Here is a 12,898-nt window from a genome sequence, read left to right on the forward strand (position 1 = left end):
ATCAGTCATATAACCTACCAGCTCCAGCAGCTATGACATATGTTAGGGACAGAAAGTGAGATAGACACAACTTCATGCATAAATCTGTGACCCTTAAATCACTATAATACATGGGAAATCATTTGCAGTTTGAGATATTTGTAGCCAAGAAACGGCCTGAAAAATGTGGCACGTTTTGGGAGACAACAGAAGTAAATGTGCGACAACCAGAAACCTAGAATGAACAATTTTACAATTGCATTTTTCTTTCAAGGACTCTGATGCAAAGTGATATTTCTGATCCATAAAAGCTGGCAGCCCATGCAGACATGTCATGTCCCGGACCATGTCAGGGACATGACATGTGTCCAGTCTTGTGGCTCGTGACGTTTCACACAATTTGACCAAACGCCAAAGCACTGGCCACATGGTTTCAGCCACTGACTTGACTGCTATGCTTAAACATCAGGCATTAGGTTACTTTGGGATGATAACATGTACTGAAATTTGATCATTTGCTCATCTTCAGGAAAAGAATTAATTAAACATCTAGTTATTGGTTTTGAGAAAGTGAGAGGGTAGTAAACCTAAAATAAGCATCTGTTCCACAGTATGGGTCCAGTTTAATTAACTACAGACATACACCACAAGCATGATGTACGGTAGTGTGGGTGCAATCACTTCAAACATCCAGCTGGTAAGGAAGATGCTGGAAATGCCTACAGATGCACATCACTTCATTTACCTAACACACGTACATTGGTAAAATCAGCTCCATATCTTATAAGTACATAAAGAGGTAACGTACATCTTCAAGAGATATGTCAAGTTTACCCATGGGGACTTTGTTATCAGTCCTCTGACTAACAAACACCTGCTTGATTGAAGGGCAGCTTTTCACAGCTTCATCCACAGTCTTCTTAAGTTCTACCACTCTTCCACCCCTCACTCCCTGGTTAACTGTGATGACGGCTTTGCAGCTTGCTATAGAAATTAGAAAGACGGATGTCAGAAATAAAATTAGTGTAATATACAATATACAATATACCTTATATAGGAATATGCAGAAATCATTGTATACCATTGTGACCACTGTTTAAGCAGTTTAAATGTGTAGAAGCAGAAGACTCTATAGAATGTAAACATTTATTTAGAAATGCCCTACCTGAACCAGACCCCCACAATAATGTGCAGGACAGGTTGTGGAGATGAGTCTCTGTCCCATGACACCTGGTTTGACTGCTACCTTTTTATGGCCAATAATAAATAACAAAATCAAGTAATGCTTTACCATCTTCCACAAACATGGTAATTGTTTCATTATAATGTTTCTCTGTAAACTCCTCTGCAGCTGCAAGTGTCCATAGTGTAATGTAATGCTATAAGGTGTTCCCTGTCAAAACAATATATTGTTTTGTTATTATGAATGCACATCGAAAGTGATATTACCAACTGACTTGGGACAAAAACCTATTATACAGTAGATCCAAGCACTCAGATGCTAATGAACTGAATGCTGACCTTTGCAGAAATTTTGAGGACAATACTTTGGGGGATATTAAATTTACTATACCGGTAGGCCCAGGATTAAGGACATCTAACATACTTGCGACTCCTAGATATGAAAGGGGCTTCCCTGCTCATGGTTTGCATTACTTGCAGAAGAAATCTTTTGCTAAACACAGCTTAGACTGAGCTCTTTCTGCAAGCTCTTGTAACTTTTTAATGACCAAGACAAACTCTGCAGTTCTTTCTTTTTGCATATCAAAGCACAGCTAGCTCTAGAAGTTGATGAATATCTAGGCTCCATAAAGTTTTTTGTTTTTTTTTATTGATTGTGATTAACTCACAGTGAGGATTTTTTACAGTAACTGACACCATGCTGCCTAATAATATGTTGGGACAAACATCTGTCCTAATTGCATTTATTAAAATAATGTACCTGTTCTGACTTTCATACAAATTCAATTTATGAAGAAACCTACAGTCCCTATCTCGTATGTAATCTGGGGACTACCTGTACTATACTATACTTTAGGAGATATTAAGATGTTCAAGAGCTTTTCAATTAACTTGAGCATTTTCTCAAATATACTTTACCTTCAAATAATGGAAAAACCAAATGCTTTATTTTTGTTGTAGGCTGCCATTGTCAATCTTCCTATTAAAATGTTATTGACCTGTTTTTTATCACAGGACAAGACCAAGCTTGCTAAAATAGACTATCACTGTGAGATTATGTAAATTGCAATTGCTGACATCGTTCTGAAAAAAAACAGCTTGCATGGTAGGTGTTTTAATCTGCTCTGCCTTTAACATTTATATCAATGGCCCAGACCGAGTATGCAATGCATCTCTGGTGTATGGCTAATTTTCACACAGATACATCCAGGCAAATTATGTTCTTTGAAATGAGTTTATTTGCCATCACATGTCACTTGTGGCTGATCTGCTTTAAAGTGTTGTTATAGTATGGTCAGAACATATGATCTGCATACTAGTTCTAGGATAGCAACCTATATTGAATGGAATATCAGCCAAGCACATTGCATTTAATCAGAAGCCTCCACTTATTCTCAGCACAGGTTTCCTTTAAAACATGTTATATGCAAATAAAATAGTCATCAATATTCCCTCTCTATGAATAACTGAAGATAAAGGAGGTGTATGACTAAGCAGCTTTAATTACTTAACACTTAGGAGTCTGTGTCAAAGTTTGCTGTAACAACCTTGGGGCTTGGGGTCTGGCCATTTACATATTTACACCTCCCACTTCTCTCAGCACACATAAATGACAAGATTACAAGTGTGTTACATAACTATTATTGCAAAAATGTTAACCAGAAAATGCCATTGGAAGATGTCCAAAAATAATGTTACAGCAGTCAGATTGCTGTCTGCCGTACATAGAACTACTCCTGTACTATACAGTCAAATGGAAGATAGTTGAATGACCCATTTGCTATGGAGTATCTTGTAAAACCTCTTGCCCTTAGGTTTTTAGCTGTGATGCAAGGAACATTTTTGCAAAAGCTTCCTGTTTGGATTTGTTTTGTTTAGAAACTTTTTCAAATGTATTATCTGCTCATTATGGTGGTGCAGGCTTTAGACCTGGCCATATGAAACTTCCTATGGAAAGTAGAGCTCATTTATGTTAATGAATTTTTATTTACATTTGTTTTGCCTTCAGAACCCTTGTAAGATTATTTATTCACTTGATTTCCTTACTGTAAGTTTGAATTTTACATGTTCCCATTATGCATTTTCATGTTTCTAATATAAGTTAACTGAAGGGAGAATGCTGATTATTTTATCTGTGGTCTTTGATAATGAAAATGAATTTATTTTAGGCAGAACTTGTGTCAGTGGAGAACAGGAAAACTGGCAAGACTCTATGGAATTATATTAGCCTGATATGATGACAGAACACATTTATCAACCAAAATAGAATCATGACTGATCAGCTGTGCACTGCAGATACCCTGGATTAACAGAAGGGAAAGTGTTACGCAGTTCTATTCCCAGAACAACATTTATAAATCAGCCTCCTTACACTGCTGTCCAATACTAAGAACCGTGAATTGGATTCTTATTCTATAATTGTCTCATTCATAGCTTCAAGACTCCGTTCGTCTCCATTTGTCTTTTCTAATCCCATTGCTATTTAGCCAAAGCCCTTTACATCCCCAAAGTTTTCCAACAACCCTGAAATCTGAAATAGTTGAAAAAAGCTGATCGTGTAACAACTATCTAGTCCATAAAAAGTGGGGACATAAAATACAGAGCAACTATTGGAGTTGAGTTCAAACACATCCCAATAACTTTTGTCCCAAGTCAATAGACAATACTCCCTAACAATGACACATTCATTCACAAATACCACTTCACAAAATGTATCTTATTTCACAGTATGCGTAAACTTGCTGTTAAAAAAGGAACAAATTATTATACAACTGTTCATATTGGTGTGTTTTTTTGTTTTTTTTTTTTTAGAAATGCAGGTACCCAACAAGAACAGTTACTGCAGTAAAATGATTGTTGCAAATGCTTGTTGTATAATAACACAGAACAAATGTTCCCACTTACCATCGTTGATTCTCCCTGACAAAGATTCAGCACTGAAGCCAGCAAACACTACAGTGTGCACTGCACCAATCCTGGCACAGGCTAACATGGAGGCCACAGCTAGGGGTGATGCCGGCATATATATGGCCACTCTGTCTCCCTTCTGTATGCCATATTTCTTCAATGTGTTGGCAATTCGGCATGTGGTATCAAGTAGCTCCCTGTAATGAAACAATTTGTTTATTCATCTTAAAATATTGTTAGCATTTCGTTTTTTAACATGGATAAAACATGTGACATTTGTACAAAGTATATTTTAAAGCAAAAAATGAAAAGTACTTAATCTTTCCTTTAAACTAGAAACAATCGGATAGATATTCAATTTTATATTGTGTGGTTTGTGTTGCATAGTATTGGTTAATATTCTTCTGCATTCGCCATGATCTTTGGTCAATAGGTAATCTATATCTAAAAATCGATATATACAAATTAATAGTGTGTGTGTGTGTGTGTGTGTTTAGGAAAAAATGGAAAATCTGAAAGTCATCCCCTAACTAACCAGAAACTAGATGTCAGTTTTTAACTTTACCCATGTAAATGTCACCTTGAATCTGTTGTTGTGAAATGTTGATATTTCTCCTTCAGGTATTCTGTTACTTTTTTTTATTACTGCTGTTTAGGCTAAGCCACATACCGCCCTATTCCTTTTGTGTATTGTGTGCACAAAAAACATTTATAATTAATGTGTAACCAATTGTTGTTTAATGTGACTTTGTTGTTATGTCTCTTATTATATTCATCTGGGCAGAAGAAGGTGTGACTTGTATCTGTTATGTAACTAAACTGTATATAAATTATGCTTCTCTGTTTAATTAAAGTAATGATGGAAGATAAAATGCTAGGTACTTTCTCCAGGATGATGATGCATCAAACAACTGAATTAGATCATTTAAAGATTTGGGGATTTTGCAAAATGATCACAAAAAAAAAAACATAAAACACAGCAGGAGACCGGGCATTCATCACACCTAGAAGAAAAAGTCTCTATTCAATCCAGCAAAGCATAAGCAGACAAGTATGAATGGTTTTCTTTGCTGGAAGACCTTCCTTTCCATTGACAAGAGACATTTTAAAGGTTTAGTCAACCCAGAACTAGTATTAGTTATATGTATAGTGGCTTCTGATTTTTCCTTATGCTATTGATTACTTGAGTTTCCAATTCACTGCAATAGATTTTTTTCACTGCCTGTTGGATTTATCATTCATTTTACATTACAGGGAATGAAGAAGGCAATGTAAACCTTTTTTGCATGAGATATATGAGAACCTGGGAAGTGATTCAACCCACTAGCACTGCACATAAATATTAGTTTTGGTTGGGTTGGGTACATAATGTGATGTTTGTAAACCGTCTATAGTTGAATACACTCTACATGGGAAGGGTGAGTTGCCTAGATGTACTATAACATACCTATGTGTTTGCAAAGCAACCTGTAACAAGTGTACATTAATGATTAGGCAACAGGGTGTTACAGGAATGTCAAGCTTCTTAAAAAAGTGAAGATAAGGAACAATATATCTGGGAATCACCATGATATAAAGTGTAGTATAAATAACTAAATAATAAATGCATACAGTCTGATAACTTTTTATTCAGCAATAAATATGCTATATGGTAAGAAGGCAAACATTGTGATAAATGCAATACTTTTGTACTCTTACAGACCCAGTTCAAGGACATTATGTTTTAGGAGTGTCTGAGGACAAAAAAGTATAGGAAATGTAAAGTTTAATGTAAATATATTGTTACAGTTGTCATTATACAGGAGGTTAGGATATATCTGAGGATTCAGTAACACAAAGCAAGCCCGAGTGAAGGGAGCCTCTATGTTTTTAGATACTGTTAGTCACTATTTAGTTGGCTTACAATGCATTGAAGGCCTTTGCCATGTAATATATGCTTATATGTAAACAAAAAAAGAAGTAAAAATCGATATAAAGCACCAGTAAAACATTAATGAAACTGTATCAGAAACCATTAAGGGGTCTGTCTAAATTTAGAATAAATATGAAATGGGGTAAGATTCAGATATAATAATCTTTTCAATTACTGGGTTTTAGGCAGCAACAAACTTGTATAGCCTAATATTTGCAAGTTGTGGCTATTGCGATGCTACAGTAGACTACAGATCACAGCCTGATTGACAGCATGAGATCCAAAAACCTTGGAGATTGTTTATCCACTGTCAGATATGGCACAGTTCTGAGCTCTAAATACTTTGGTCTTATATCACACAAATACCACATACTTCAACTCTAAACTACTGGACACCAGTGATTAAATAAAATAAATTAAATTTCATCCATTGCATATACTGCCTTCTGCCATATGTTCACTCCTATTACAAAGCAAATTGTTGGTAACTCTATGGAGGAATCACATGAAGGTCAGGAGCTTGGACACTGCTGTACAGAAAACAAATACATTGCTTGACTTAACATGGACCTGTCTTCACATACTCCTTCGCCTATGCAGGTCAAAACAATGGGTTTGCTAACTCCCCTGCAGCTCAGCAGCATAACTACCGTTCCTTGTATGGAAAAGTACAACTATTGTAGCATGTCAATCGATTCATAAGTGCTCTTAACATTACAGATAATGATTCCCAAGGGTGTCAGTGATACTGGTTAAGGTACAGTTGGAATAAACAGAATAGAGAATGGTGTGGTGTGTCAGAAATTAGCAAGTGCATTTAAAGGGCCTGATTTATTAAAGCTCTTCAAGGCTGGAGAGGATAAACTTTCATCAGTTAAGCTGGGTGATCCAGTAACCTGGAATGAATTTTTTAAAGTCTTTTGCTATTTGTTAGCAAATGTTTTCAATCCTGGACCAGATCCATCCCAGGTTTGCTGGAATATTATTAACTTATTATTAAACAGGATTTATATAGCGCCAACATATTACGCAGCGCTGTACATTAAATAGGGATCACCCAGTTTCACTGATAAAGGGTATCTTCTCCAGAGCTTTATTAAATCAGGCCCATAGACTCAATACAAAGTAGTAAATGTCAGACTCCGTCACAGCATTGTGGTAAGGCATGTATCAACAAGGAGTGTTAAAGGCCAATCTGATGCTTTGTATGGATGTCCCCGGCAATCAATGTCCACCAATGAGCAGATAACGTTGGGCTCTTTATCACCTAAAGGTTTAGGAAATGAGTGGGCAATCCACGCAACCAGTGCCTACATTGTATGTAGACACCATACTAACATTGCTTACTCTGATTTAACAAGTCAGACTAAGTCCGCCATATTCCCTGGCTGGATTTCTTTCAGCCTTCAGCATCATTTACTTGTTTTTTTCAAAGCTGAACTGCTCTTGGCTCTTTTATTACTGGATTTCAATCCTTTTAATTATATTGATTCTACAAGATTAAGGAGGTTCATGTGATCAAGAAGGTCAGGATTACATATGGAATACACCAAGGCTGGGAGATCTACCAGACGTAAGACTAATCTGTGCAATGGCGATACATTATTAGTAAGTAGGATTTAAGTGGGTGCTTGGTGGCGGAAGCAGATGCCAAAAAGTGCAGCTAAAAGAAGATACATATTTATATGGCATTTATTAACTTTCTTGCATTGGTGTTTTTTTATTTTTATTTTTTTTACTGCAGCTACAAGTAAGAAAAGACATATGGGCACCAGCCCATGAAATAGCCTTTGAGTCAATTGTACAATTACTTTTGAGCCCCTGAAATAAAGTGATTGTGTAAACAAAGCTTTAGTTCCTCACACTCTTTCATTTAAAATTAATTGTGGTAATGTACAGACCCAAAATTAGAAAAAAAGTTGTCTCTGTCCAAATATTTATTTTAGGACTAACTGTATATAGTGTTACAACTATAGTTTAAAGTTCATGTGCCCGGGCCATCAATATACCAATATCAACATACTTTGAATGAGAAGTGAATTCACGAGAAAACAAGCATTGACTGACCTCTATACCTATATGCAGTTTGAGGAAAATAATCTTCAAAATTCTCAACTTTTTTACAATGGTAGCTAAATCTTAGGAGGCTCCCAAACTACCATGTGCTTGTAAGCTTTTATAAACCAACTAAAATTCTTCTTCAGAGTCTCTGCACTAAAAGCTTACCAGCTATGTGAACTAGCTCTAAAAACACAAATTGAATTTTTCTAAGAGAGCTGGACAGGCAGTGATTGATTGGATATGTGTCCTATTTCATTTTGGATTTTGATGTAAAAGTAACTGCATGTTGGCAAAAACGTGTAAGCAAAAATGGCACCGCATGGCAATAATCTTCATAGTTACTCATTACATGTCTTTCAGTGCCAAGCATCACAATGCTAAATCCATCTCTTCTAAGACTCTTAAATTTGAATAAACATCATATTTTCCTAAGAAGGATTTGTCTAAAATTAGAATTATAAATCATTTGAACTTGGGAGTTTCTTCTTGTCTTCTAGGAACAAAAAGCATATATTCCGCGTAATGATTACTTGGGTATAGGAGATTGCTAAGGCTGTTGGAAATAAAATGTATAGTAATAGGCGCACACAAGAGAAACTAGTAAAATAACTTTAATTTAGAATTTTTTTTTTTTTACCTAGATCTCACCTCTCCATCCCCCATTATACCACTGCTATTACAGACCTCAGAATAGTCAGTGACCTCCTTCACCAATACACATGACAGCCTATATAGTACTGTGCACATTTGGATTAGATCCAACTGAGCTGGCTTCTTCTTGAAGTTTGAAGCTGAACCCTACACACAGACTCCAAAGGCCATTCAATGCCAATGACTTTCAGGCCCAGATGCATCTGCACTGCTGAAAGCAAAGTCATTCCCAAGTGGAAGGTATAATAGTATACATTTCATAGTGTGTGGAGACCTGACATGGACAAAGTGAAAGCATGAAAGGTATTTTTAAATAAAGAATTTTGTTTGCATGTCAGCATTTAAAGTTATTTGTCATTGTTTGGAGTTCAGGGTCAAACCTTAAGCAGTGAATGTATATATCTCTACCAACAGCATTACAGCAGGATAAAACTAGCGGCCCGTCTACCCTATCGTCTATCACCTTTAGGCATCTTCCTCATAAAGACACCTTTTCCCGCCTACATTGACTGCAGAATGCAATTATTATTATAAAGTGCCAACATATTACACAGCGCTGTACAAAGTCCATAGCCATGTCACTATCAGTACCTCAAAGGAGCTCACAATCTAATGTCCCTATCATAGTCACATGTCATTATCACAATTTAGGGTCAATTTTTGGGGAAGCCAATTAACCTAACTGCATGTTTTTGGAACATGGGAGGAAACTGGAGTACAGGGAGAACCTGCAAACTCCATGCAGATAGAGTCCTGGCCAAGATTCAAACTTGGAACCTGGAAGCTCTGCAAAGGCCAGAGTGCTACCTCTGAGTCACCGTGCTGCCCATACTGCAACGGTATGAATACATAAATATACAGGGCCTGATTTATTAAGGTTCTCCAAGACTGGAGAAGATAGACTATCATGGAGAAGCTGGGCGATCCAGCAAACCTGGAATGAATTTCCTAAATATCATTTGCTATTAGCTAGCAAACATTTTAAGTCCTGAACCAGATCCATTCTGGGTTTGATTGATCACCGAGGTTCTCCCTTATTTTCTCCAGTCTTTGGAGCCACAAAAGCAAAAATTATAGCAAGAATATTAGCAAAAATTATTGTGACCTTATGTTTCAATTTAGTTTCTAGTTACTATACTATCTCTTTCTATTTACAACAATATACTTTTGTTATGTGTGTTTGTAATGTATGTTAAAGAAACAAGGTCATTTCTGTAGATGTCATATTATACAAACACAAAGTGGCATAGCTTAAAAAAATATACATGATGACGGCGGTTTTACAATGCAATAAAACCATACAATAAGAACGTAGTTAAAAAAAACAGCTATCACAGTGGGAAATAATTTAGAACTGAATTTTAAAAATGAAATAAAACCTGATTATAGGGTCTATATATAGAGATGCTTTCACTGGAGAATTTGCCAACATTTACCCAAAATGTATACATTTTTCACTTTGGATTCTATGTATAAATTGTACATACTAATTGTATATAAAAGTTGATTCACACATTTCATAAATGAATCTAACTTGAACCCTAGTGAGTGCAAACAGCAAAATATAGCTTGATAGGGATTTTAACCCACAATTAAACTATCCGGACAAACACTTTGGGCTCTTTTTTATAAAACAAGCAATCTGACATTCCCTCAAACATTTCCTGGTTGAAACACATGGAACTGGAAGATTCCCCTAAGAGAATGTCTCATTAACTATTTTATAAATAAAGTCCTTTAACTCATCAAGTAGAGAAAATCAGCCAAGATATATATGAGTAGCCCTCCCAGATTATAAGACAACTGTTCACTAAGTACATACTTAAAGATCTAAATAACCTCAGCCATTATAATTTCATTACATTATAAAAACAGTTTAGAACAGACTGGAGTTCTCCTACAAGTGTTTACAGATTTTCTGGATCACTGTGCTTTAAAGTATTCTATTCATTGGCATTCAAGTGGCAAACATTCTTTCCAACACAATCTCTTCTTAGTAAGAGCCGCTGGTACCCGTTATTGCACTGGAAACTTGGCATCAGGCACTGCTTTTGAAAATGTCTCTACATGTTTGTTCCCAATCTGTAGGCACAATGGAGGCGGACTACATATACCAGCTTTATATTTGTTATTGTAAAAAAAAGCAAAAAGGTCAATGGATTTTTGTGTTCCTCTTGCAATGTTTCCTATTTTAATGTAGCAGTTAGTGCTATCCAGTCCACATAACTACCTTGCTAATTTAAAAATCTTTACTTATTTACCTTAATATGAGTTAATCTTAAAACTCTACTTTTGACTTTATGTCAAAATATATATGCAAAAATAATAATAGTTTCCCTGTAACTCACAGTCAAAATTTGTAACTCACAGTCAAAACCTGAAAACAATGGTGAGAATTTGCCCTACAAAGTCAAAAGTTCCAGACAAGAAATACTGGGAACAGATTTACTAAGGACTTTAATGTGGAACATGACATTGTTTTGGTATGGTGCAGACAAGGTGATAGGTCATGTCAACTAAGATGTAATTCATCCCCGTGTAAGAGAACTGGTTTTTGCAAGCTGAATTATTTGGTCTTGTTCCTTTCTGAATAATCTCAGTTATGAGCAGCTGAGGATAATGAATTACATAGTGCAAGACACTCCTATAAAGGAATACATGGTAACATTGCCAACTAAAAAAATCTTTAATGCAGTTTTTATGCATGTGCATGTTATAAAATATGCATAAATATTTTAACCTAAACCTAGAAATAAAGTGAACCATGCTGTGAAATTTTTTTTGTACTTATATATATATATTTATAGCATAGTGCCAATGAGCCTAATTGGGAATATGCAGTGTTCTTTTGACATCAGTTGGAGAAAAACTTAAATAAATTAGAATCTGACCTGCAGTACAACTGTTTTATGCTACATTTGCATTCCTATTTATATAGCGCCAACATAATATGCAGCACTGTACACTAAATAGGGGTTGCAAATGACATACAAATGGCTCCTCTCCTCCTCCTGTGTCACTGTCTGTATCTGTCTATCATTTGCAACCCCTATTTAATGTACAGTGCTGTGTAATATGTTGGCGTTATATAAATCCTTTTTATTATTAATAATGATAATTGCCATGAACCTGTATAGGAAGAGAAGTTCTTAAGCAATCATTAGCCTGCTAACACAGAATCTTTAACATACTCCTAACCAACTGTAAATCTTTTTTTTAAGTGTGCTACTATGGCAAGAATTTTACTAATGAGAAACATACAGCTAATGACATTTTTCTTTTTTTAAAACTTAAACGTTATGAAATTGATAGCAGGTAGGTCTATAATTGCAGTCTGGACAGGCTATGACCCTTTCTGCAATTAAACAAACTTACCTGTCAGTTTTCAACCTTCTCTATAATATGCACTGAGCTGCACATGCACAGCTGAGTGCAGGATTCTGGCAGAGTTAACTGCAGTGCAAAAGAATTAATTAACTCTTGTGTGCATATTGGAGAGTTAAATCATTCTAGCCTGGCCAGACAATATGGGTAAAGATCCCAAACCAGGTAGAAGGCCAGATGAAGATGTCAATACGGGAGTAAGGGAAGGAACATTTAGCTAAAAAAAAGTGTGAACAGGCGGGTTTGCTGTATTGCAGAATGAACATTGCCTGTCCTTTCTGCAATAAAGAACCCGCCTGCTTGTAATTTTTTACTTTGTCAATTCTGTATTAATAATTTATCTGAATAAGGGAATAAACATTTTGTCCAGGACTTAACTACTGCATATTACCCCCATTATAGCTCTAATAGGACATTCAATAGGCTTTGAAGCCATGTAAATGACGCTCTGGGGACTTGACCTTAGCCAAAGTAAATGCTCAGACTTCAAAGCCAAAAACTTATCAGCTCTGCTGGTCATGTCACTCTTTGGCAAAGGCCTGATGGCAGATACATTACAATCATCTTTGTAGCAGCCATGTGGATAATTTATAAAGTGAATACATCTATCGTAATGTCTGCATTGTACTCCAGTGTGTGCCCTGTACTCCATTGTGTGCCCTGTACTCCATTGCGTGCCCTGTACTCCATTGTGTGCCCTGTACTCCATTGCGTGCCCTGTACTCCATTGCGTGCCCTGTACTCCATTGTGTGCCCTGTACCCCATTGTGTGCCCTGTACTTCATTGTGTGCCCTGTACTCCAGTGTGTGCATTGTACTCCA

General features: G+C 36.1%; 1 protein-coding gene across 1 annotated transcript in view; it reads right to left on the reverse strand.

Annotated features, from left to right (window-relative positions):
• ACSS1 (acyl-CoA synthetase short chain family member 1) overlaps positions 1-12,898 on the reverse strand; it is a 55,755-nt gene that overhangs the window by 30,359 nt on the left and 12,498 nt on the right. The window contains exons 3-4 of the mRNA XM_072409434.1: positions 4,066-4,265; positions 788-963 (exon numbers count right to left, since the gene is read on the reverse strand). Of these exons, the coding sequence (XP_072265535.1) occupies positions 788-963; positions 4,066-4,265 (376 nt within the window). The remainder of the gene's footprint in view (positions 1-787; positions 964-4,065; positions 4,266-12,898) is intronic.

This window comes from Pyxicephalus adspersus, chromosome 4, assembly GCF_032062135.1.
Source record: "Pyxicephalus adspersus chromosome 4, UCB_Pads_2.0, whole genome shotgun sequence".
Taxonomy (NCBI): domain Eukaryota; kingdom Metazoa; phylum Chordata; class Amphibia; order Anura; family Pyxicephalidae; genus Pyxicephalus; species Pyxicephalus adspersus.